This window comes from Dinoponera quadriceps, unplaced genomic scaffold, assembly GCF_001313825.1.
Source record: "Dinoponera quadriceps isolate SergipeBrazil2010 unplaced genomic scaffold, ASM131382v1 scaffold1352, whole genome shotgun sequence".
Lineage (NCBI taxonomy): Eukaryota > Metazoa > Arthropoda > Insecta > Hymenoptera > Formicidae > Dinoponera > Dinoponera quadriceps.
This window is the reverse complement of record NW_014555567.1, coordinates 268,780-296,766: the sequence shown is the minus strand read 5'-3', so window position 1 is coordinate 296,766 and position 27,987 is coordinate 268,780. Positions and strand designations below refer to the sequence as shown.

General features: G+C 48.5%; 1 protein-coding gene across 1 annotated transcript; it reads right to left on the bottom strand.

The window, feature by feature from the left end:
- Nucleotides 1-47: 47 nt before the first annotated feature.
- LOC106744703 (protein Wnt-11b-2-like) lies at nt 48-25,425 on the bottom strand. Its single transcript, XM_014619667.1, has 5 exons — nt 16,671-25,425; nt 10,041-10,282; nt 7,824-8,176; nt 6,623-6,894; nt 48-792 (listed from the first exon to the last, which is right to left on the bottom strand). The coding sequence occupies exons 2-5, from the start codon at nt 10,258-10,260 to the stop codon at nt 618-620; spliced, it is 1,020 nt and encodes a 339-aa protein (XP_014475153.1). The 5' UTR covers nt 10,261-10,282; nt 16,671-25,425; the 3' UTR covers nt 48-617.
- Between the last annotated feature and the right edge of the window lie 2,562 nt (nt 25,426-27,987).

The following is a 27,987-nucleotide window of genomic DNA, read 5'->3' as shown; positions in this document are numbered from 1 at the left end:
TCGCCCGGCGGGATCGGGGAAACTGTCGAGCTGGGCCTGCCATTTCTAAGCCGATGCGTGTATTTGCAGAATGTAACGTTACATCTCCCTCTCTCCCTCTCTCTCTCTCTCTCTCCCTCTCATACACACACACATATCCACGCATATTCTCTGAAAGTCCGGCATTTTATGTACATCGCTCTGATCTACGCTTAGAGTAGCGTCGGGGAACGATCCCTTCGCGACGCAATTTACATTAATTCCGCGATTATCGAGAGGAGGCGAAATGGATTACCGTCGTCACGGCTTCGCCACGTTGACACGCACGCACGCACACACGTTGAATAAATAGCAAGTAGCACGATATAAATAATCCCTCTATGTACGTACTGCCGCTTATAGTTATATCTTGTGTATTCTCGACACACACACACACGTACACACACATATACACGCACATTCATAAGGTAAATAATTTATATCGTCTAAATAATTAGCCTCGCGCGCTCTCGCGTCCGCGCGCGAAGCGTCGAATTTCTCGCCGAGTTTTCCGCCGAGTTTTCCCGGACCTCCGCCGCGCGGAGACGCGCGATTCACGCGTTAAGATCGCTCCAGCCCCCGTCGGCCCCGCGTACCAATCAATTGCACTCGTACGTCTTCACGATCCTCCGGCACGTCTTGCACTTCACGTAGCAGCAGCTGAAATATTTGCAGTCGCACCGCTCCAGGATCTCCTCGGTCCTGGTGACGTGTCCTCGGCCGCAGCACAGGTACTCGCAGCCCTCGTAGCCGGAACTGCTGCCGTTGCATTGCCTGCGAATTTGGTTTTTCCTCGTTTTCACCACTCGTAGTCTCTCATTGCGACGTTTCAAAATGATATCATTTATATTAACTCTCTCAGGGAGGGAAGGCGGAGTAGCGGGACGTGAACGGAAAGGTGGGGACATGAGCGACCCAAATATATGAATATGTATTATGTTTGATGAAAACAAAATCAGATCCCGCTCGAATTCTACCAACCGAATAGTGAAACTTCTTCTATCGGCACCGGACGCATTTCCAGCGTCTGATTGATCAACTTGTTTATCACTTACACCATATCGTTCCGATTACGTGATCGAGACTACTGGATATTACGGGTTGCACGTTAAGTTTCATACGCGCCGTAATTGAACCGCGCTATTTCCCCCTGGCTCTATACTAAGGTAAGCCCCGTGTCAGCGTACTCGTAAATAATATTTACCCGCGTTATAGTCCGTAATACGGCTCGCTGGATATTATTTATAAGGAGGGAGAAAGAACGAGATAGAGAGAGAGAGAAAGAGAGGGAAACGGGAGAAGGAGCCACGGAACTATATCATTTTAATAATCTCGTCGAAGCGTTCGTCGCGCGCTTACTTCGTTAAGGCTGCTCGGACTCCATTATTAATCGATTTGCATCATGCCCGTCGTCGATGTCAAGATATATATCGCTTTCCTCGAAAGGAGGAGACTAGACCGCGTGGACTACATCGTCGGTGTCAAGAAAAAAGGATCTCGAGGAGATACCTTTCTGTGTATACCCACACACACGCACGCACACACACACACACGAGAGACGGGCGTCCAAGCAATAAACACTTTGGCCACGCCTACTTTGTATAATTATACGCGGGCTTGTAATTACCGGGTTGTAAGCTGTAAACCGGCGGGGCGAGTCGATGTGTTGCCCCGGTGGAAAGCTGACACCATATATTAGTCCGCAGCGGATAAAATATCGGCGTGTCCGAAACACACGTCGGATTAGCTCGCGAGCGAGCGAGCGTCCGTCTCGGGGACGCGCGTCCTCGAAGCGTCCTCGACGATGTTCCACTCGGTGTGTCCTCTCGGACGAGACGAGAAATCTCTTCGCGCGCACGGAAATGATAAATCTTGGCGGGGCGACGGCGAGAAATCGTGTTTGCTCAAAGAAACCAATATCCGGACTAGATGTACGCCGAGCGTACATCGAGCGCGGAGAGTCGGCTTGTTCCTTAATGAATCAAACATCGCCGATGACTTACTGAGAGTCGGAGACTCGCGAAGATCTCGTTCCGAAGCTATCGTCGTCCGTCATAACGTCCTCGCGTCCTCGGAAGGGAAAGGCTATTTCGTCTCGTTAGTCGAGCCAAGCGCTCGCTTCGACCATCGCCGTCGCCTGACGATCGTAGGATCGTCCCGAAATGAAGAGTCGTCGAGTCGGCGCTAAATATGTGGAAATTGAGACCTGTTGAAAATTTCCCGCAGGTGCTTTCCTTTGGGAAATAGTATGAATATTTTTCCGTCCGGCATAACACGGTGATCAAGGTGATCAAGATCATCTTAAAGAGTGGGACCTGCAGTAGAAATCTGTGCGGATTCTTCTACATATAGGAACTTACATAGGCATCCACATGGGTTTTTACGTAGGGCCTGGATTTTTGGCACGACGTGGGACCCCATCTGGATACTTCCCGTATGGATTTCTTATATGAATTCCTACCTGGGAATTTTTCAACAGGATTCAATTTCTCGATCAATTTTTCGTATGACCCTGAAATGGGTCATTGCGAGCGCATGGAAGCGCGGGAATCACCGCGATACGAAATTTACGCCGTCTCTTGGACGCGCGTCGTCCCTCGCGCGAGACGAAAGCGCGGCGTCTGCGGACAATAAGCAGCAGACGGGCGATTTATGGAGCGGGCGAGAGACGGGACAAAGGATTCACACACCGGATCCGCGCGTGACACTTCCTGCGACTCCGCCGAACGAGTCATCAGCCCTATGGAATGCCGTGGGTGATCTTAATTCAGTCGCGAAGACCCGAGAGGCGTGGATAATCCGGGGACGATGAGTGGAGACCATCTCCTGCGTCGTCGGAAAATCCGTAGCGAATGCAATCACCGTTCGCAAAAAGCCGCCCCTTGTTCCGACGCCGGATGTGAGCTCGCAGCTTTCTTTCGCCCTCGCTCGCTCGATGAATTAGCGAACGCGCCTACGGAGTGGCTCAACGCTCCGCGCGGAAACCGGAAACTGGTCTAATTTCGTCTAGTCGCACCTTCGACTCGCTCTGAACGCGAATGAGGGTCGTTGAAATTTAAACTCTTGACCTGTGTCGGTCCCGTCGATAGAGAGAGAAAGAGAAAGAGGGGGAGGGGGTATAATTTATAAAAATCACGGAGAAAAGTTTTGCTGGAACAGCAAATTGTTAATATGGTTATAGCGAGAAAAATTGCTTACACGGGAAAAATGATTTTACTTCTGCGGCAAAACATCGTTGCGACGGTAATAAAATTTAATTGGCACGACCAAATTACTTCGCTGTCCATACAATGTCCAGCAAGTAGCAATTAATATTTATAATATTGGACAAATCTTTCCGCAGTCCGAACATATTTTTTATGCTTCACTATATTAACAATTTGCTGTAGTAGCAAAATTTCGTTCCCCGTGATGTTCTCCAATTTATCGAGAGTCTTTACAATCGGCGCTCTTCAATCGACGATCGTTAGAAATGGAGGAAGACGCGACGTGGACACGAGCTAACCGCTAAATTCGACCCGGGGAGAACTCGCTACGTGCCAATTAAAGAGGCCATGACTGCGATGGGACGATGCGCGCCGGATCTTTCGCCTCGGGAACCCCGTGGCGCGAGTGCTCTTCAGGAGACCGTAAAGTATCATCGTTAAGAGCGGCTCTTCGGTACGCCGGTAGCGAGCGAGCAGCCGCGCTCGAGAATTCGCGCGAAACCGCAGCGCAGCGAAATTAGCGTTAGCACCTCTCGGACGACGGCGGCGGCGGAAAAAACGGAAACAAGACCGTGAATGGGCAGTCCCGGTAACGGTAACCGAGCGAGCAGTCCGCGCTCGTCGTAAAACAGCGTGTTCATTCGGTTTCGAGAACAGGTTCGGCCGAACGTCGTCTTCGAGCTTCCAGGAGGAGGAGGAGGAGGAGGGACCCGCCCCGTATCTCTCCGGGGAAGTCATCTCTCTCTCTCTCTTTCTTTCCTCATTCTCGCCCCGCGCGTAATTACCGGCGCGGTCACATAAATAAACCGGCTATCCGGCCGTGCCGAGGAGATAACTGAGATCGAAACCGGAGGAGGAATTCGTTGCGTGTGGCTTAGGCATCGCGTCGCCCGGAGACGACGACAAGAAAGAGGCGAAGGATAGGCCAAGTATTTTATTAGCACCTGATAGTGTCGGACGACGCCCTGCGGCCGAGACAGGATGAGAGAAGGAAAGAAAGTTCCACGAGCGAGCGGCCGGCGCGCGGAATCGAAAGCGGAGGGATATCGTGCTTGATTACAAAGCGGGAACGAACGACGGGAAAGAGCGCGGGCCCCGTTGTGGAAACAAATTTACCGGAGCGAAGCGGCGCGCGCCACGGAAGTTTAATCCTAAATTATTAACGTCGTAAGAGGATTAACGGTAATATGTAGAGCGATTGGGATAATGAGAGCAGTGAGTGTGAGAGACGACGAACGAACGGGGTCCTTCGATCGGGAAACGAGCAGTCGGAAAAGTGTCGATAAATCTCAAATGATTAAGAAGAAATCGCTGCTACGAACGAATCACCGTGCGTACGCACGGAGGAATCAATATTGAAATTTCAAACTAACTGCCAGCGATCTCCCATTACGTGGACTAACTATTTTATACGCGACTTGTACATGGAGAGAAATCATTTTGCTGCTGCAGCGAAAAATTGTTTGTTAATTTAATTAACAATTAATTAATTAATTTAACAAGATATATACCCGCGAACGGTTTATAAATCTGAAAAAAATGACTCCGGTGGTGGGAGCAAGTAATTTGCTGCTCTAACGAACGTCTCTATATTGGCTTGATGATAATTTCTTAAAATAATGCATGACGGTGAATGATCGGCGACAATAGCTTTTCGATATCGGTTTCCCTGACAGATCATGAAACGACAAATCATAAAGTGATTCTTCGATCTGTTTCCTTAAAATCTTCAAACAATGAAAGAGCTTTGGTTCTGGTAATTAAGGGATTTTTCTCAGTGATCGTTGCTTTATTCGTCGAGATAAACATAAAATTTGCTGTGCCTAGAAATAATTTTTCTTCGTGCATATTCCATCGAAAGTATTCCTTTTCACAAGGAGCGCCGGCCGAGAGAAATCGAATGGACTCGTTGCTGAAGCGAGATCGTGGATGAGAGCATCGTGATTGTTCTCACCGATCCTTCATGTAGATGTTACTACGAAGAAGAGCTTAATGACGTTTGCAAAAAACCACAAATTGCAGAATGTGACACACACGGAGAGACCCCTTTAGACGGCATTACTTGGAAATAATGATTGTCGGTGCGTTTCGATTGCGAGACTGGAAGACGGGCGGCGGGCGAGAGGCGAAAAAAGAAGCCGCGAGTTAGCAATGACCAGGTGCCTCGTAAAAGCCGCATTATGGCGGTGCTAATGGTTTTTCGTCGCACTTTTACACACCGCGCCGGCCCATAACCGCCGGCAAGTCACAAGCTGGGAAAGTGCGTACGATAAAATCGCGCGCTGCCGCTATTAATGCCGGCGGCGGCGCGTTTTCGCGAGGTTTCGCGCGCTAATGAAATCCTATTACGAAAAATCGCGAGCCGAGAAACGTCCGGCCGCCTGAAAGTCGGCCGGAACTTCGGCCGCCCGTAAATACGCCCGTAAAACCGATCGTTTCGGCTGGAACTTCGGCATCCCCCGAGCGGCCGGATCGCGCTTTTATCGCGAGCTGCGGCAAATTCGCGGCAGAACCTCGAGGGGAAGTTAACGACCTATCGCGAGAATCGCGCAGGACGCAGGATGATGATCACCGTGGGCGAGGAAGAAAGGAGGATCCTCGGCCCGCGGCTACCGAAAAAAGTGGTCGGCCGGCCTGCATTCTTCTTTTCGCCCTTTACGCCCTTCCCTTCGCGCTTTACGAAGCAGCCTTCCCCTCATCGTCTTCGTTCTTTTATTCCCGTTAAGGGACTCGAGAAGAGTCTGAGAGAGAGAGAGAGAGAGAGAGGCAACGTTCGCCGTGAACACGCTAAAATCCTTTCTCTAGCAAAACAGAAACGAACAAAATCCTCTTTTTGCTCATTGATCTATACAGTCGTTAAAGTTATCTGCATTACAACCTCTGAGCACTCTATCAGTTTTTTATTTAATTTGATTTCCGAGCTCTGCGTCGGGCTCCATGAATTTATCTCCGACGTTTCGTGAGCTTAAAGCAGTTCACGTCGCTTCTCATCCTAAAGAAGTGAACTGAAACGTCGGAAAGAAATCCATAAAATACGTGGCGCTGACTCAGAAGTCAAATTAAATATTTATTCGCATCGTCTAAAATATCAGACTCCGTTAATTTTTTGTCCTCGAGAGAAAAAAGATTTCTCGTCCTGGGTCGCGTCTCATCCTGAAGAAGTGAACGGAGAAAAGAAGGAAACACGGAGGAAAAGAAACGTTCACGTCGGAAACAAACATCTACGAAGGACGAAGTGTTGATTCGGAGGCCAAATCGAGAAAGGTTTTACAGTTACTGTGAAGTTCTCCGCGTATTTAGACACGCAAGAAACTCCGTATTTATCCCACGAAACATCGAAGGAGATCGGTCGCTGTTGATCGCGCGAAACAACAGCCGCTCGTAATGACGGTTCTCACCTGCCGATCGTGCCGAGGCTACCCCTCTTCTTGTCCGGCAGACAGTAGTCCGGGCTTTTGGTGGTGTACAGCAGATTGTCGTGGTGATACAGAGGCGGCAGCCTGCCGCCGGGTCGCGGTCTGACCTCAGCCGCGGTGGCGTATCTGCGGAGCAAACGACTACCGGCGGCGGACGGCCCGGTCGCGCCCAGACCGCGCCAGCAGGTACGCACGCTGCAGGATCCCGACACCCCGTGGCACTTGCACTCCAAGGTCAAAGATTGCTCGACCGCCTGTCGAGTCGTCGTACCAAATATTAATTCTAATTGTACGCTGTGCGCTAGCAGTCGTGGGGAAAGTACGCAGAACCTTGCGGTATCGGTTCTTCGAACGGACGAACGGCCGTAATTCTTGCGAGATGCCTCGTTTGGCAATCAGTCGGACAAGAAGCGTCGAACGATAAATTCTGTTCGTCAAATATGAACGGCAATGTGACGATCACTTGCACTTCCATTTTAACACGCGCTGGAAAAAGTGCGACCGTTCAAGTAATATTTACTTAATCCGAGTAAAATGGTTAGCCACAATTTCCCTTGGCACATATTTATTAGAAGTAGACTTTGAATTGACTATACGCATGATATGACACCTCTTTCGTATAAATAGGCATTTATTTGTATGTATCGGAATAATTGAGACAAGTATTAGATTCATTATATTGAGAATGTCGGAATTGAATTTTGTAAAATATCTACTCGACAGAAAAGTCGAAACTTAAAACCAGATTTCTTCGGTGGAAAACAAAATATTATACATAATTCTAGTAAATACTCTCTCAAATTTAGAAATATTTGTCATTTACATTCAACAATTTATTTACAAATTGAAGTATTATCACGTTCAAGTAAATATTTAGTACAAACTGGTAAAATATATTTAAATTGATAAAAATACCACTTGATTTAAGAGACTGAGAAACAGGTAATTGCTTCTACCTGACTCTAGCATTTCTTTCTTCTATACACTAACTGCCAACTACGAATTAACTCGCATAGATTTGTTGAAGAGTTTCTCTGAACAATAAATATGGATATTTTTTAGGAAGTTTTGCCCTAAATAAATAAACATAATTAATTAGCGAAACGTGATGACAACGCGTCAATGAAGAATTGGTAACACTTCCGTTATTTATTGCGAGTCTCACGTCGCAGATATAACTTACCCTCCTGCCCGCCCTGTTGTTATGCATATTGACCGCGTGCATGAACTTGGCGGTCGCGCCGGTACCAGGCGGCGTAGCACCCTGGAGGAACCGCTTCGCCATCCTCGAGGCGGATCTCACGTCATCCCCGCAACCGCCCCACTTGAAGGAGTTCCTCGCGGACAGCGTGTCGAAGGAGACGGACATGGTGGTGAAGGACGAGGGTGAGATGAGCGCCGAGGGTGACGGCGGCTCTCTTCGTGGTGGCGTCGCGCAGGAACAAGCCGCGAGGCTCCCCAGAGCGCATCCCCGTGCAAGTCGCCAAACCGCGGCTGCGGCCGACATCGCGTAGACGAAGGCCTGCTCTCTCGTGCCTGCGATAAACGGAGACGTTGAATCCGGAAATGGGATGGTGCACGTAAAGAGACTAATTTTTTTCCCCCTCTCCCCTATCGAATCGATATCTCTCGAGCGAGAAAAAGAAATTATCCTGTGACCGATGGTAAATTTCTCACCGTTTAAAACAATATTTCAACAACATTCTATCTTGAATAATTTACCTAGAAGGAGATCCGTCTAAACTTTTTCATTTTTGTGAATACCAAATTTGTTTAGTGAATATCAAATTTGCTTAGTTAGATATTAAATTTTTAGCTAGGAAGTAGTTAATGTTTCTTATGATTATCCGTGGAAATTGATCTCGAGATATATTCATGATTGATAAAGGAGATGTTCCGTATTGATTAACCCGTTGCGGTCCGCTATATTCGCAATTTCGTCCCAGCCGGTCCGCACAGATTTCGCCAATCGCTCATCCGACTGGTACCGTTTACTTTAGAAAATATTTATGATGCTACACCGCAGCTCTTATCTTATCTCTTTTAGCGTACGATGAAAACTCTGTCAAGGTCGACTCTGTCGCGTCATAGGACGCGTTGGAACGAAACGCGGTGTCGAGTGTTGCTCGACATAAGACCGCAACGGGTTGAAGCAATATTGGTGAACAAAACCAAAGAAAGTAAGACTTTGGAAAATTATTATGGTTTCAAAATTTTGGAATGAAATCGTTTTTCCCATTTCTGCTGCGGATTTCTTCAGTTTTTCTCCCAAGGGTGTAAAAATTCGTTAAAAACATTTACGTATACTCAGTTAAAACCTGCCGTATTTAGACTGTTTTTTCGTAAAGAAGATAATAAACTAAAAAAATTCGTGGAAAGTTAGGAAGAAACAGTTTTTTTTTTTTTTTCGAAACTTTGAAACTATAAAAGTTATCGTAGATACAACAGTTTTCCTCCAAATTTAATTTTCATCGTATAATTTGCTCGTCGCATCCGATTTATTTTTGATGCTGACAATATCATATCGTATTTCATCGTGTAACGTTCTCTAATTAAAGGCGCGTGTATCTCTGGCTCGTAGGACATCTGCGTACTAAAAATCGCGGTCTTTCTTCCTTCATCGTTGATCGAGATGATTGAAGCAAAGCCGATTATCATGCCGCCGAGAGAACGGAAAATACAGCGGCGAACGTTACGCCGTGTTCGTGGTCGTGCTGTGTTTCCTCATCGGCGCTTCTCGGTTTTCTCATTAACGGAGGATACCTCGATATCTCGGGCGCACTTTTATTTACAATATAATCATCGTGAAACGCGAGCGATTAATTCGACCCGGGGCTGGTCACGGAGATAGGAGGATAAAGGCCGAGAGAAGCCCATGGTTTGTTAATGATCGCTAATTGAGGCGCGCCTGCCGGCAGGCAGGCAGGTCTTCCTATTTACGTCGGAATTCCTCAAAAGATATCCGATACGTTTCCGCAGGACTTTCCATCCTTTCGTATCCCTCCCGTCGTTCCTTCGCGCAATATCACCGGTCATGAAAACTACTACGGACGAAATCAACTCATAATAATCGACGAGACCGAGAGAAAAGGCGCGTCGAGGCGAAGTCTAATTGGTCGAAGGGTCGAAAAATAATCCCTGAATTCACAATATTGATTTGTTTGGAATTTGACGTTTAATATTTAATAGTTAAAGAGATTCACGCGACATATCTCATGTTTAAGGATCAACGTCGTCTCCGAGAATGACGCTAATATTGGAGTCGCAAATTTTTGTAGGGAAATGCGACACTTAACGTCCGACTTATTCTTCGTTTTTTCACAATGTTCCCTTTTTTAGTAAGACCTTATTTATAATTAGTAAGTACCTTAAGGTACACAAGATACAAACTGCCACTAACCTGTGAGCAATTCAGGCGTGTAGTCGGGCGCACGCTCGATGCTGCTGCAGTTCCATCTGCGATGTCGAAACGCCTGTTGACACACCGTCGACGTGTCCTCGGCGGCTTGCACTAAGCTGGACATCAGATCCGGTGTGGCTCTGCAGGCCCTCGCCTGCTTCCTCTCCAATAAACCCGCGCTCTTCGCGCTGGTGCACGCCTCCTTGGTCCACACGTGCATGTCGCCGGCGCGACCGAGGCCGCTGCGCAAAAGATTCCCCGTTTCTATTTTTTCCAAAATCACGCCGAAATTATCTTCCGACGCAGTTATCTTCAAATCAAAGTCCTGGTAATGTGGATAATTACAGATACATGACCCGTCGAAAATACTCGAACAGAGGTGTCTCGCCTTCGCGACTCCGGCTTATCGGCTGACGCGGTGATATCGCGAATTACTTCTCGCGTTTCCCGAATAGATACAAAATCGCAGAATCGACCACAGACGCGACCTTAGGCGCTCACGTAGCGGGAGGGTCCTATTTCTTCCCCCGTCCTCAACGCTCCCGTGACACGCGAACGCGAAATCCCGGTGGTGAGAACAGTCGGTATGCGCGACTCCGATTGCGAGCGATCGCTGTTAGGCCGACAGCCGCGAGCTATCCACCTTCGGCAAAGAGAAAGAGAGAGATAGAGAAGGAGGGAGAGCGAGAAAGCGAGACAGAGAAAGAGCGAGCGGAGCGCGCCTCGGTACAGCCCCGAGCCGTAAATCAGGGGGGTGAATTTCGAAAATTATAGGGCGCGAGGCTGAAAAGGGCTCGCCTCGGCTTAGCGCCGCGGCTTGAATACGCGCGCGCGCGCGCTCCTTTCGCGAGCGAGCGAGCGAGAGCACGCGGGGGATAATAATTACGGACACCTGAAAGTCGGAATGGCCTGTGCACACGGCCGCGTCTAGACGTAACAACCCTGGGAATGGCCGGATCGCCAACCCCGTGTCACGGAGCCTACCCTCGGAATTACCCTATCAAAAGCGCCCGCGGCTCTCTAATTCATTATTACCGCCGTCGCCGCCGTCGTCGTCGTCGCAGGCTCGCTCGCGCGACGCTACTATCCTCCCGATGACATTTCGGAACGCGCGTTACGACCCGACCAGAGAATCTAATTTCCGCGCGGGCGCGACCTTATGAACGAGCGATGCACTTACGACCCGCGGGAGTCGCGCGGCTCCTTCCTCCCCAACGTGCCTCGCGCTCGTTTTTCCGTGAAACTCGTGTCCCTCCTCTCTCTCTCTCTCTCTCTGTTACTCTTATTATCGCCGAACACCGAACTTTTGTCTCGCACTTTCACTATATCTATATTTATGCCGCGTGCGTGGCGTGTATGACATATATGTGTATGTGTATGTGTGTGTCTTAGGCGATTTCAAATTTAAATTGCAGGCCCAAGTTCCCGCGTGACTTTTCACACCGGTACAAAGAGCAGGGCTCCGGCCCCGACCAAGTGATACATTGCGCACGGCGAAAAGGGAAAAGGACGTCCCACGAGAGGATGGCAGTAAAAGATTACGCTTCTTTACGAGGAAATCGCACGGTCGCGCGCGTGCGCCTTCTCCGCACGCACGGCTCATTAAAGCCGCACGCATGAGGGGCGCGAGGTCGGAACGCGCTCGTCGTCGGACCCTTTTTCTCGTTGAAGAGAGAGAGAGAGAGAGGAGGGGGACGAGGCGCGCGAAAACATTTTCTGGAACGGCCTAGAAATTTCCACGGCGCCGTAAGTTTTTACCAACTGTAAATAAATATTCGAGCCGAATTATCAGTTGATTAAAGCGACGGTCCGTGATGATTATTCCGCCGATTGTTCGATATCGGACGCGGGCTAACGGAGGAGTTCGCCCCGGAGCCCTCGCGCGCATAATGCGCCGACAAAATAACAAATGTAGCGGCGCCCGTAGCGCGCGAGGCTCCGAGGGTTGATTATCGGTTTGATATCTTAATTGACCGCGGGAATGCGAGATACGCGGGTTAAACCGGGCCAGCCGGAACAAATTCGACCACCGACGTGGTGGATCTTGTTATATTTGCGCGTGTGAGGTAGGCACATGGTGAAAAGTTTTTGTTAACAACGGTCCATTGAAATTTTGTATTACTTCGACACGGGGAATGTGTTTAATAGGTTAAAAAATGTGTTAAAAGTGTTAAGAAATATACAAATATGTGTGAAAAAGTATACAATTATAGTGTTAAAATAACATACTCACTCTGTCAACATATATATTGACACGCAAAATTTTGTATTGTGTATATATTTATATTGACAAGATAAATGTATCTTAACATTGTATTTGTATATTTTTAACACATATTTGTGCATTTTTTAGCACATTCCTCATATTAAAATAACCTAAAATATCAACGCACCGTCTTTAACATAACATTTTTTACCGTGTACATATAAATCAGAGCGGTGCAGATTACGATATTTATGACATTTAGTGTATTACACATTTTTTCCGGCCTTTACCTGTAATGGAGCACTCGCAGATCAGATTCGTGCCGATTGTAATAATTGAACGATTACCAGATCTCATTAGATCGCAATAAATCGCATTAGATCGCGTGCGATAATAATAACCCAATATCGCGTGCCATTTCGCGTTTATGAGCCTTTTTATTACGAAAATTAAACGCTCGTATATGCGCGAGGAAAAAAAGCACAGGTTGTCATGATGACGATCTTTGTCAGTGCCTCGCGAATGACGTTGTAGCGGATCGAACGTGTAATTATGTAAATGATTCGCCTTAAGTAGGTGGTAGGCGGCGATTACCTTGAAACACCGGCGGTAATATGTTTTACCTCGATAAGACGGCTTTAAATCGCGGCTTTCAGAAGGAAAAAAGGGAAAGAAGAAGAAACCGGTAAAACCGACACGCGTTATAATCAAATCTCTCTATGAAATTTTTACGATTGACAGATACCGTCGTAATTAGAGTGCTTTCTAATGACAACGTATTTTGATTTTCCTCTCCCGGGTGTAGCAAGGGGAGTTAACGACGGACGATGGCCTGGGAGAGATTACGTTTACACGTCGAAAATTAGAAAGCGTAACCGTGCGCGCTTTCGTCGCGCCAGATTCCAATTATGATTTTAAACGCGCTTTAGGCGATGTGTGTTTTAACAGTTTGTTAAAGGTAGAGTTGTCTTGCATTCAAATGAGAAAATATCTTACAGTCGTTCAATACTTATGAGACACTCGACGCGTTCTCGTAGTTTGCGCTATGTAGGGGCGATTTGCGAAATTCGTATTATTTCAGATATTTTTTAAGTGTTTTGTATTATATAGAAAAGACGCACAACGCAGTTCGTTCAAGTTTTCGTCATACTTTTCATTGTTCATTTATTATCGTAGATATATTTACCACTGGATCGCACTATACTCAGAATAATTTCAGAAAAAAATAATGAGGTACGATTTAGATGACTGGTAAGAATCAGGCAATTCTCCCTTATAACAGTTACACGCGATCTTTCCATCTTCCCCTGAGAATTGGATCTCCCGTGAAATTCTCTGCATCCTGAGCTGCGAGATAACCGATCTACAGTTTTAAGATTTCAGAAGGAAAACCCGGTTTTTTCCAATTCTTCGGCGAATTTATCTGATTTCTGTCCCGGAGATGTAAAAGTTCGTTCGGAAAATTTCACGTTTGTGCGGTTAGAACCTGCCACATTTACTTTCCTCCGTGAGAAGAAGATCGGAGAAATCGGGAAAATCCGCGGAAAAATCGGGAAAAACACGGTTCCTTTCCGAAACTTTCAAATATAATTCGATCAGATATCATGCCCGGGACGTACCTGACCTTACAACGTTATTCACATTCAACGTTAAACGCGAGTTCGCTTGATTTCAAGCTCAGTTTTTTTTTATCGCGTGTAACGTTACTTCGGTTCTCGTTAGAACGTCGGATACGGGCAGATGTAACGCTGAATGCACGCCCAGCGGCAGAAAGTATCTCCGATTCTGCTCACGGCACGGCGAGGGCGGCCTCCGGCCGATTTCGAGGCATCTGCCGAGAGGTAGATGCCGGATCTGGCCGGATCCGGAAAGACAATCCATCGTCGTGAGACGCGATATTTAATGAGCAATCGGTACATGCGACAGCCAGTCGGGCCGTCCAGCTGGATGTATGACTGGTTGGGCCACTTATGCGGATAGATACGATTTCAAGTCGCATCGCTAGGCGACTTGCAGCCTCTACGCCGCGCGCAAAGTATCGCCGCGGTAATTTACGAGCCGTTCTCCCAAGACGAATGCGCGACTATTTGCTATCGCGTATTGGATAATTAATTATAGGTGTGCAGCGTGGCGCATCGTCGGTCACGACGCTCCTTGGAGCGATCGGGCGATCTAATTACGATCAATTTCGAGGATCGAGCGCACATGTTAATCGGCACTTGACACACGTGCCGATGACGGAAATTCGTGTTATCAGATATCGCGAGATATCGGAAAATGTCAGCGGCTGATCAGGACAAATGAGACGTGGCCTAAAGCTCAGTCTGCAATTTGCTCTTTATGCTTTGCTTCCTGCTCTCTATCTTTCTTCTGCGAGAACTTCGCTTCTAATTTACTTATGAAAAAGAGAGCAAGAAACAAGACGCAAAGAGCATATTGTAAAGCAAACTTAAAGGCGGCTATACACTGCGTGAGAACGAACAACGAGCGAACAGCTGTGTACGATTTCGGACGGGAAGATTGTCGCGCTTTTCCTCGATGAGTTTCACAACACATCTCCAACGCGTGTTCAATAGGAAAATGTATCCTCCTGAAAGTAAAAAAAAATCATTAAGAAAGAAATTGTTCTATCGGACACGGGTTTCCGTTCCGAAACCAGTTTCAGTCAAATAGGAATATCAAATGATAAAGAAACCTTTCTTTCTGTATGTATTTTCGCAAATTGTGACAATGAAACTTTGCCGTTCGCTGTTCGCTCCTTGTTTAACGTACGCCCGGTTTGAGAGTGAAAACGAGACGAAACTCGTAACACGAGCGAACGCAGCAGCGCGAACGGCGGATCGGCGGGACTAAGAACGAGGCAGTGCGAGTAACAATCGGTGATCTGTCTCGAGCCGATCGCGTGTGATTTATCTGGGAAAAGCACGTCCGGGTTGTAATAAAACGAGGCTCGTTACGCGAAGGATCTCTACGCGAGGCGCTCCGGCGAAGCGGAATGCGAAATGGCAGGGAATAGGAGCGACGCGAAGTGATTTGCGGAGGGCGCCTCGCGGAATGAAAATTGTCCATTGTGGCGCGTGTAATAATTTACAGGATACAATGAGCAACGCAACCACAACGGCAACACGGTGGTTGCTCACGGCGGTCTTCGCGCTTTTTGATTGCCGTTCGCGCACCTCGCGTTCGCCCGCATCGTTTAATAACCACCTTCGTGGGCCGCCGCGGATAGCCCGATCGTTTCTCCTTGTCTATCTATCTATCTATCTATTTATCTATCTCTTATTCTTCATTGGCTACGCATAATATCGTACGCAGCACCCGCCTCGGGATGTCGAGGTGGAATCGCTACCGAGCTCCGTTCTCTCTCCGCGATGCTGCGCCTTTCGTTTCGCTTCTCACGTTGATTTCGAAACGCCGGCTCGTTCCTTTCCGCGCGCGAGCTGCGCCCCCCCCCGCATTATTAAATCATCTCCTATCGAGGAAACGCGTCCCTCCTTATTACTTTTAACAGGATATCGCGCGGACGCGCGTGATAGTCGCGTGGGAAATAATCCTCTCGACGCGCGCGCGTCATCCTTCCGTTTGCGAGGACGCGAAGGATAATCGGCCAACGTGAGAGACGATCGTCGCGTTCGGACGGGACCGCAATGACCCGCCCGTACGTTTACCCCGTTTACGGTGGTAAAGGGAAGTGAGAAACGACCGATGCTCATTCCGTCATACCGGCGTGCGAACCGCGTCGTGAACCGCGTTTTTACGCCCCGGAATCGCAGCGCGCCCGCTCCCGCGACAGGAGGAGGTTCACGGACGTTCGCGCGGCGGGACATTCTTATGAAAATGCACGCCGGTCCCTTCGGCTCCTCGGCGAGAAGAGAGGGGGAGGGAGGAGAAAAAGGAAGGAGAATAATCCGGGAGGAAAAAAGGCCGCGTTTCGAAACGGCCCACGGGCGCGCGCTGCCGTGCTTTCGAAATTCATTTTGACTCGCGCAATCGTAAAGCGTAGTTTTTACGAGACCGATAATAGGCGGGCGCCTACGACCCGGCCCGCTGCCCGTCCGAGAAGACGAGAGAGGGAGAGAGGAAGCGGAGAGCCCGTCGACTCGACCACCCTGAACCCACCCACGAATGCCCGAGCGTGACCAATTCGTACCTTCGCGAGTGTTACCCTTTGCTCGCGATCTTCCACTCTCTCTCCCTCTCTCTTTCTCTCTCTTTTTCACCGAGACGGATTCTCCTTCACGGGGGCGGTGTAAAGATATTTTTAGTGTTATCGATCGTAAGACGACGCCTGCAAATATCGGATATTTGAAACCAGATTAACGCACGTTAATAATTGTTCGAAGATAATTAAGATAAAAGAGAGAGAGAGAGAGAGAGAACGAGGATAATTAGCGATTAACTTAATTTGGTCGGTTACACTTTACCGTATTTCGTCGCGAAACGAGCGAATTAATCACATCGGCGCTCTCTTCACTTTCTTCCCGATGTGATCGGCTAGACGCACTTTGGTCGGGCGATTAATCCGCGACTCGCTCCGCAATTACGTCGATTTGTTTAGCTTAATCTCCTTGACGTCGGGATGTACACCGAGTGACAGATTAACGAGACGCCGTCGAGATCGCGAGTTGCGTGGGACGCGACTACGCAGGTCCCGCACGGTCTCGCGTCGTCGTCGTCGCCGTAATCGCACTCGCGCGATGTAATCCCGTGCTCGCTCGAACGCTCGGCGCGTTAGCGAGAATGCGAATGTGATTTACGAGCGATGCATTGTAAAGATCGCTCCCCGTCGAGGAGAGAGAGAGAGAGAGTGATCTTATAAATAGCGAGCGCGCTAGTGTGATTCAGCGCGCTGACTACTTACGGTCAGCGATCTCGCGCGCACGCGCGTCAAGGGCGCAGCGTAAATTATTATAAATCGATCCTCGGCTTCGATCTCCACGAAGAAACGGCCGGTCCCGCTGAAAGGCTCGCGGATCGCATCGCGAGAATGTTATCTGCGCGACGTCGCCGTCGTCTCGGAGTCATCGAGTCCTGGCGATCCTCCGATCGCCCGGCCCGCCGATGATTGATGAATTCATAAGACGCGATCCGAGATCGGCCGTCCGCTCGTTTTCCGTTTTTTTCTCTTCTCTCTCGCCTTCTTCCTTTTTCACGAGGAGATTAGGGAATCATATCGGGCGTATCGGCCGCACCTCGAGACGCGGCGAGAAGGAGCGGAGCGTCCGAGGAGAAGCAAGTCTCCGCTTATCTATTTATATCCGGCGGCAGCTCGTTCGCTTCTCGTCCGAGTCTCCTGAAATTTTCACAACCACCGCCGACTCAAAAAACGATCGAGCCCTCTCTCACCTCGTCCCTTCCTCCGAGCCGGCTCCGAGACGAGCGTCATTTTTCTTCGTTTCGAAGGATCCGCCGTTTCCGGATGAAGGATCGTAACGCGGCTGGATTGCCGGCCGCGCCTTAATGCAGAAAAATCATCGTTGAACATGTCACCGCTGCCCTGTCGCTGGCGAGTCTCCCGAGACACAGGGGATCGATGGCCGCTTTGTGTTCCCCTCCCCCTCCCTCCTCGGCGACGTAATGAGAACGCGCGATTTCGGACCGCCCGCCCCTTCGATTATCATCCGTCAATGTCGGCCGCGATAATAATTATAAACAAAAGAATCGCCTCGACCCGAGAATCTCTCTCGCTTTTGGGGGGAGAGGGAGAAGGGTGAGTTCTTGGAAAGCGCCGTTTATAAATCACGATTCGCGGGCAACCCCTAATCATCCCCCCCCCCCCCCGGCCACCCATCTGACGAGCTTCGTGCCTCGCGCCTCGTCTTCCTTTCCCGCATTTTCCCTCCTCTCTCGTCGCCTCGCGTTCTCTCCCCCGCTATTTTGGTTTCGCACGCAAAACCACCATCACTCCGCCATTCATCATCCACCGGCCGCGCAGCCTTCTCTCTGTTTCCGCTTTTCTCACCCCCTCCCAGGCTGCCGGCCGGCGATCGTCCCGGTAGGCCTCGTACCCTTCTTTGCCGGCCTCTGAATGATGAAACTCGCCATGCGAATCGCACGGCAATTAACGCGTATACGCAGAGCGACCGGAGGACTCTCCTCGAGTAAGGAGGGTTGCCCGACGATCGGCCCTCTGCTCTGCGGCCTTGAATGTTACGACGGGACGTCTTCGACGGACGAGCTCCGCATGAGAGGAGTCCCGGCGTGAGGGATGATTGATAGAAATCGGCGAGCGATGATGAGGAGCGGCTTGCGAAATGCGCTCTCGGAGCGGAGCGGAGGAAGGCACAGGAGGGAAGCGAATACACCCTTGAGCTCTTGAGTATCGAAAATTCGGGGTGCGCGTTGAAATGAAAACCCCGCGTAATTAGAAGGGACGTGAGTATCGTAAAAAGATAGATGAGAAGGTAGTACTTCGAAATCGAGAAGTCTTCGGCGTGATAAGATACATTACACGGAGAAAATGTAATTTTACGGTGAAAATAGAATTGTTCACTTTTACGTTAACGTGTGCGTAAAATGACGACTGGAGGTGTACATATTTAACACGAAAGACTGGCGATATGTGTTCTGGTGAATTCGAGGCACCCATTCTGCCGTTTTCACCCTTTTCCCATTCAATTTTCCGTTCGTCCCTCCTCAAACGTGTATCTTGGAATTGAAGTGATGATCATTTCCCTTTTACCTCGCTTTCGTATTTACCGAAAAAGTCACGTAAGGTTTTGCGCATCATCCACGCTTCGTAAGGACGGTGGATCTCCGATCTCGAATCGCTATATGTTCATCATTACCTCGTGTACCACCGTTACTTCCCGTACTCTTCGGACTTTTGGGAAAAATATCCGCCATGCGGCGAGTGACTCGAAATAGATTCCATTTAGGAATTAGCACGTCGGATTCAAAGGTACTATGTGACGCACGCTTAAGAGCGTACAACGGAGTTTCGCGGCGCGAAGAAGAGCGCCGGTGGCGAGCTCTCTCTCGCGCGTTCGCTCTGTTTATTTGAAATCTGTCTATTTGCTGCCAAGTCGGAGCTCGCGGGCCGGTCACTTCTGTGGTCCACGATCAATGATAGTCCAGATCTAGAAATTGGCCCGGATCTAAAAATGACCACGACGACGGCTTTTCTTCAGGCGCTCTGTCGCTGCGTCGTGGGGAATCGAGCGAAGGAAAGAGAGAGGAAGAATTCTTTCGGGTATATTGCCCGATGAAGCGACGAAAAAGAAGAAAGCTCCGTCGAAATATTTTGCGAAGAACCGACGTGCTCCCTCTCGACTCTCCTCCGGCTCGAGGAAGTCGTCGTCGATAATTAAAAGCGACGTTTGCGAGAGAGAAATGAGTCGAGCGCGAGATCGGCCGCGAGCTGCGTGGCCTTTCTGAAACCGACGCCGTCGCCGATCTCGTCCGCGATCTCTCTCCTTCCTTCGCGAGAAACGCTATTAGCTGGAATATAATGAGGAGGCGAGGAGCAACGCGCTGTTGCGCTATTTATGCGATATCCATAAAGCAGCCTTCGACGATATCTTCATTCCTCGAGCACGAAATTTACATCGTGCCGCCACCGGATCGTCCTTAAATCACGCCGTGTTCGATCTCTCCTCGATCCGAGAAAACTAACGATCGAGATCGGGAATAAGCCGCGTCTCCCTCGCTTCGCCCGACCCCGAGTGTCCCCCTCTCGGCCGCTAATCTATTTGTTTCTCATTAACGGACCTACATTAATCTTCGAACCCGCTCCACCGCGAGCGAACGTGAGAGCGCGAATGGAACTCGTTATTGCGAGGGTTCCTCGATCATCAAAAAACTTTTCGGATACTTCTATTCTGTTCTTCTTTCTTCCTTTCCCTCTACTCTTTCTCTCTCTCTTTCTCTCTTTCTCTCTCTCTTATTCTCTAGGCACGATGATTGAGGAACGTCCGACTACATCGTGCGCTCACACTTTCAGCTCATATTACAATTACGTAATTACGAGATTGATTGTCCAAAATATTGAGTGTAAAGAAAATTGTAGGTTTTAAAAATGCGATTTTTAATCATCGATTTTAGAAACACCCTTAACGCGAAATGTTCGAAATCTGAATACTTCAGTGGAATATCGAGTATCTTCAATTAGCACGTGTTGAAAGCTCGCCATCAGAAAAAGCTTCACGGAAAAAAAGAATTATATAGTATAATACAACTGAAATTTGGTTACCAGAGCTAGTTTTTAGGAGCTAAAAACTACGTACGGGGACAAAAAATCAGCTAAATCAACTAAACTTCAATTTAATACATGGACAGCTAATTTTTAACCGCGGGGGTTAGTTTTTAGCTGTGGGAGCCTATTCTTCTTTTCTGTATTATTATCGGAGTGAATAAACTCGTCGAAGCATGCGAAATGAAGACGTCGCTTTGCAGCGACGATGGGAGGAATGACGTCGGGACAAACAAAAATGAGGACACGCGTTGTAAGAAATTTCGGCTCGTGCGAAACGAGCATCCAATAAGTGCCTTTCGCACACCGAGAAAAATGTCCGATCATATCCGGTCGGATGATCCAATTAAAAAGTAACAAACGAATATGTCCGATCGAGTCGTGTCTTTATGCGATGCAAATTACACAACGGATGTACGAAAGGCGACTAATTTGCCGATTAGGTCTCATCGGTAATTTTATCGGTAACTTCATCGGATATTTCATCGGATAAAGGTATCGATTGCTTGATTGGATAATAAAAATAACAATCGGACGCATCGTTTGATCGACGTTTATTCGACCGGAAATTCTTCTTCAGTGTACAAAAATCACCGTCCGGAGATTATTCTCCACGCAATAGGACGAGTTTCTCCCCCGCGCCGATCTGACTGACTGATTTCGAACGTGTCCACGAGCGTGTCATAATGCCACGCGGACGCGGATTCTGTCGCGGAGATTTACCGCAACGTCAACGAGTTACGTGAACGCGCGAGACGAAGAAATTATAGGGAGGAGGGAGGGGAGGGGGGATCGTCGCGAGCGCGCGCGATCACCGCGACGGAATCGGACGGTGGTGAAAAGTGGATCGGGGATTACTTACAGCCATTTTATACATCCGCCACCCTGGGCCAACAGTACGAGGAGCAGCAGAAGAAGCCAGACCTTGGCACCGCTTCGCTTCTTAATCCGCATCATTTCCCGTTTCGCATTCTAGAGGGTTAACATCGTCGCGCTCTCTCTCTCTCTCTCTCTCTCTCTCTTTCGTTCGCGGAAGGAAGCCCTCGAAGACGATTTCCCGTCGGCGCGGAAAATCTCCTTCAGAGACCGCCGGCCGTCCGTCGTTGCTGCGTGGATCGCTGCTCCGCGAAGATTCGAGACCTCTTCGTCGCGTCCATCGCGTGCCACCTCGCGCGGTGATCGCGCGATCAAACAGTCCGCTGGATCCCTCCTCTCGCTCGCGAGGAAAACGAAAATCTTTCAGACGGGAATGATTACCTTTATCCTCACGGCGTTTCAACGCGCGAAAAGCGTCGCCATTTGTTACGGGAAATTATTATCTTTATCTTCTCGGCGCGGCCATGAGTGTATGCGTGTACGCTTAGCGCGCCAGCTCCTGCTCGATATTATTATCGTGCGTTATTTCAACGGTCACGCTTCCAATTATTGATCGTGTCTAGCTTTTCCGGGGACATTCCCATCGTGAATTTCTCATTTCCGCCGCGCGATCGGGCTAATCGATAAAGACGGCCGCTCACGGGGAGTCAGTTTTTCGGAGACGAGGTGCCGCCGTCGCAGAGATTGTCTCGCGCGCAATTCTCACCGGGAACTGGGAAGTGTCCTCCTCCTATCGACACGGGTCTCTCGTTAGAATCCAATTACTAACGATTGAAAACGAGAGGAAGCACACCGAGGAAGTCCGCTGGTCTCAATCGGAGCGCGAGCCGCGACTCTCCCGGCAGAGGTGCTTGCGATCGCGCGAATTCGAATGCACCGTGGCGTGCATTGACGGGCCGGGAGCTGCGAATTCGAATTCGAAATGAAGAAGCGCGGATCGCGGTGCGCACGCCGACGGGAATAGATTCGCGGCCGAAAGCCGGCGGCGGGATCGCGACGGGACGGTCGGGACGAGGACGACGTCGGGGCCACACTTGCGAGCCGAATCGCTCGACGATCGATGGATCTCCGCGACTCTCCCGCGATCGGGAAAGCTCCTCCGATCGGCGAGTTTCCGCGTTGAATCCGCGTTCGTGAGCTCTTCGAGGATCTTCCGCGGAATTCACTCCGTTGATCGAAGACGAGAGAGATTATCGTCTTCTGGACGACTCGAGGATTTCTTCCGAGTCCTCCGCGAATTTCCGCGCGATCGGAAACGGAGCTGTCTCTCTCTTTCGCGAGCCGGCTCTGAAAAATTCGACACGCGCACCAGGCACTCTCTCTCTCTCTCTCTCTCTCTGTTTCTCGGGACACTCGCGCGATGATCGCGAAGCGAGCGAAGGAATAGAAGCGGCTCGAGACGCGAGGATCCTGATCAGGATCTGATTTCGGCGTTGCGACTCTTGCCCGTGGCACCGTGCGTCCGGCGCTGCAGGGAGTCTGCGTGCTTACAGGTGTCCGTCGGAGCAGCACTCCCGCAGGATTTGCCAGCCAACGGTGGTGGTGGAGGAGTCCTCCTACTACTTCACTTCCTCCTACTTCGCCTCCTACTTGGCCTCCTCCTGCCTCGATGAACGAGGAGGCCCGCACCCGCGGTGATCGACACGCGGGGATGCCGGTCGGGCGGGCGTCGCGCGACCGAATAAGAGGAGCGATCGCTTGCCGTTAACCCTCTCCCGCTCCCCGAATCGAGAGCCTACAGTTCCTGCAAATCGTATTATTAGACGCAATACTTAATTTTTCATATTTCATCGACTCCCGAGGACCAGCTTTATAACACGGCTCATCCACCGATCGAATTACGTTAAGGAATTATTCTGTAAAAGGTATCTTTTTTTACGACGTCATTTCACTTGGTTGTTACAACGACCTTCGGTATGAACAAGTATGAGTCCGCGCTAGTTGCATTATTCATAATAACGGGAACAGACGTGAGTTTAGTCTTATGTTTGTTCAGTTGAAACTTCAAATTCCTTGATCACCGGCGGAAAAATATTAATATTGTTCGCAAAAATGATGGACGAAACAAGTGATTCGACGTCTCAGAAGGTTGCAGAACTGAAAGCGCTGATTGACACCGGGAATCATTCTAATGGAGTAAACATAAAATTAGTTGCTTTTCTTCTTGTCTTAACTTGTATTCTATTGAAAAGTCAAAATGCGTCTAATAATACGGCCAGGGACAGTATGACGCTCGAAAGAATTGGGGAATCGCTGTTCCAAAGGCCCTTCGTCCAACGGCTACCTAATGGGAACCTGAATTTGGAAGCTGGAAGTTCGAATATACCTCTCTTTTTCTCTTTCTCTCTCTCTCTCTCGGTATAACTAATTTTGGTCATTAGTCGATCTCATTTATGTAAATATGATATCTGAGACCGTCTATTAGAAATATCAGTAACTAAGCCTCTGATATGAATGAACGTAATTATTCTTCGTTGGAGTCCACGATCGATTTCAAACGACCTCGAGAGAATTTGGACTTAATGTTTAATCGCGAGAATAATTAACGTTGAGTTATATGAAGGGTCAGTACACGAAAACCATCTTAGTTCGTGTAACAGAATTGGGACCAGATGATAGCCCAGCGACGAGAAACGATATCTTTGTAATCGTGACCGAAAAAACCTTATATACTTTGCATGCGCTCAGAAAAAGTTGCTTCCGAATTTATCCTGAAATCTCGTCATTGCAAAGAGTATGAATCGCGAAGAAAGTAAAATTCGTCAACGACCGCTGTTTCTTTTTTGTCTGTTTAAAGCGTTACTCGCGTGAAAGTCTCGCGTGACCCTCTCGATATGACCAAGACGAGCCTGACCGCTCACCGGATACGACTTACTTATTACTCGTTCGCGCTAATTAGCATCGCCGACGCGCTGCGTTTTTCTAACGTTCGGTTCTATCGAAAATTATACGCTTCGCGTAACGAAGAATATCCTGAAAGAGAAAAATGAGAAGAAGAGAGTAAGAGAGAGAGAGAGAGAGAGAGATAAAGCGAAAGAGCGAGAGCGAGACCACCTTCGCGGGAATGACTTTAACGAGCAAGCGGTATCTTTGTGATCATTTGTTTTACTACAGGGCGGAGCCAAAACAATTTATCCCTGCCTTTACCATTTAAAGATCGGTGCCATCTCGCTTGATGGAGTTCGACCGACGAGTATCGACCTCGGGTCTTTCCGTATAAAGATCGAATCCTCCTATTAAATCTCTCTTTCTCTATTCGATTCAATGATTATACTTTATTAAGACACGATTTCCTCGATACCTCGGCCTTCTCAGGTGTTCTAAACATTCTTTCGCCGAATTTCATTCACACGAAAATTACACAGCGGTGTAATTCATGTTAAAAGAAGTCAACGGTTCTTTGTCTTGAGTTAGACTCGCCTCGCTGCTGCTTGGCTTCTTCATTTGTATTTCGCATACGTTAATCGACCGACTAATTTTACAACTCTAACTCACGGCTCGTTATAAACATATAAGGGAATCGATAATCCTTCCGCGCGCTTATTCCTTTCCGTCTCTCTCTTTCTCTCTTTCTCTCTCTCTCTCTCTCTCTCTCTCTCTCTTTCTCCGTTCCTAATGCGCGTGTCTTATTATCCCGAGCCGACAAATCATCGGGCGATCAATTAGCGAAAGCAAATTCCGTATTGTATACACTTCAATTAAAAGAAGTCACTGGCCCCTTACCCCGCGCTAATTGCCGCGCCAATTTTGTCCACGGTGCCGATCGTTCGTCTTCCCTCCCGCTTTTCCCCCTGACCGAATGTCGGCCCTTCTTCCGTTGCCCCGTTGCCGTCGATAAATAATCCTCTGTCAGACGTTCATTACGTCGTTAAGTTTCGGCTCGGACTTATTCACCCTCTCAGACTGCCCCGCACACGTGAAATCCGACGGGCGGGGTTCGCCCGCAGCGGTAACCCTGGAAATGCCGCGCGTCGCGTAAAAAAGACGCGCCTTGCAGATGCTCCGTTCTAAAGGGTATCAGCCTCCAATAAAGAACATCAACGTTAGCACGACCGAATAATGTAGAGTGATTTTATTTTCGATCGAGAAAGAAAATAAGAAAGAGAAAGAGAGAGAGAGAGAGAGAGAGAGAGAGAGAGAGAGAGAGTGTGTGTGTTTATGTGTGTATGTATATGCGGGATTTTTTATATGAAAAAGTTAAGACGAGAAAAAGAATCAAGTACTTGTTCGAGAAAGCGGAAGATGTAACGAAAGAGCGTCAAATAATTAAAAATAATTATTTATATCATAGTAATAAATTACACGGAGAAAAATAAATTCCTGGGACCGCAAATTTTATATCGCTGCAGCGAACTCTGTCGGTTATTACATGGATATAATAAAATTATTTGTCAAGAATACTAATCACCATTCGTTGAATTATTTTGCCGAATCTATAAATCATTTTGCTGTAAGAACAAGTTAGTAAATATATGAAAACACTATTTCATCTTTAGAAATTGTCGTGTCTTAAGGGCGAATTCACTCATGTTCGCGCGGGGAAAACAAATTTTGTTAGAACAGCAGTGCCGAGCATTAATTGCTGTTTGTTGGATATGCGGACAATAAGTACGCTTGACAAATCTTTCTGCTGACCAAACGAATTTTTTGCTGTTTAAACAAATTTTTTTTTGCTGTCACTATGTTGACAAACATTTACCGTTCCAGCAAAATTTGTTTCCTCCGTGCCATTTCTATCATTATGGTTCAGATCTGATCGACGATTAATTAATGGAATTGACCGTGGCTCCCACTGATCAGTTTAATTAATTGGCTAATGCAATTGGTCAATTCCGCAGAATTTATTGTCAATTAGATTCAAACTATGATGGCAGAAGCGGACGTCACCCGAATACTTCTTATCCCGGTGACAAAACTGCTTCTGCTTTGATTACGAATGATTCGCTAATTTGGTTACGCTGACTAAATCTTACTGCCGTCGCGACAAATATGGAACAAGAACGATGGCTTCGCTAGCAAATTTATTTCTCCCCGTATTTAATCAACGCATTATATATTTTCTCATCTACAGTTAATTACGGTATAATTAATTTTGACACGAACGTGAATATCTTTCCGCCGGTGCTCCAACTGTGAAATCGGATAATGAACGCCGAACGGTGGGAGCAATCCTGAAAAATCCAAAGACAGATGTTGGCGCGCGCTTTCGCAAGCCTCGGAAACGTGCGGTGCGCGTGAATGCAATGCTGAGCAATTATTGCCGGTGCGATATTGCAAAAGTATTCCGAGAAACGGCGGATTTCTCGCCGCGGGCGATCGTCGCGCGAGAATACCGCGGGAATAGCCGCGCGCGCGCGCGCGAAACAAAAGTAGGAGTATCTTTGTTTATGCGCGGCATAACTAATGGCAACGTTACTTTAACCAACACTCGCGCTTTGCGCAATGCGGTTTACACCTCATTAATTTAAGAACCGTGGACGAGTGAACGCGCAACGCACTCCCGGATCCGCTAAGGAACCCATATTATGCGCGCGCGCGCCATAAATTTCACATTGCTGTGTTTACTGTTATTATAATATTATTTGTATTATTCCAATTATCCTCTCGCGATCTCGCGAGTAACCTCTCTTTCTTTCTCTTTCTCTGCGCTTTTCCTGATTTCATTCCGAACAAACTGCACCCCCTGCGGCCGGGACTGTTTCGCTTCCCGGCTAGGAATATATCGAATCCGCTTATCAAAGCTAAATTGATACGACGGACGGACGTTGGCATATATCTTTTTTTCTGCATATCGGTGTCTGGCAAAGCGCTCAAATAAAATAGGAAGATATATACGCCGATTTCTCGATCGGAATTCACGCGTGTTTTTGCGGTCAAAATGGCACGAGCATTCAACTTCGACTATACATAACACGCGTTATGTTACTTCAACGGTCTCGGTCGTTCTGAAGTTCTGTGAGAAACTATAAACAGCGGGAATTTTTTGCAATAAAAAAAGCCGCACGCGCGCGCGCGCGCGCGAACAATCCCGGTTAAGACGATCAGACACGCGCAATCAGGCGGGTACATAATGAGTTAATAAGGACGAAGGATCCTGGCGCGGCGTCGGTACGCCAGGAATAAACGGGTTAGAAGCGGCTTTATTGGCGGAAAAGTTCGCCGTACGTCGAGAGAGAGAGAGAGAGAAAAGGGAGAGGCGGCTCCTTCGTTCCGGATTATTTCCCGGCATTATTCGCCGAAGAAGAAGACATCGACCATAAAAAGGAGACAAGCAGATCCGGCGACAGCTGCTTCGCTATTAAAAGCGACTTAAACTCCAAACCCTCCCTGCGATTGTAGAGAACGAAGCTAGCCCCTCTCCTCCAGACCCCTCTCTCCTCTCTCCGTCGCTCATCCTCCTCCTCCCTCTGTCACTCGTTCTCCCGTTCTTCCCTTTCGCTTCTTCTTGCCGCTCCTCCTCTCCTCTCCTCGCCTCTCCTTGTCTCGTCGTCGAGCATCCATCCCCCCTTCCCCTCCCCCCCTCTCTCTCCCGTGATTACGCACAAACAAAGCGTAAAGCCACGTACGCGGCCACTTCTTGCCCGCAAATAAGCGAATTGCTAAATGAGCCGTAAAGCCGAGCCTCGGGGGATGTAAAAGAAGAAAGCGGAGGAAGAACGCGCGCGAGCCCCCCC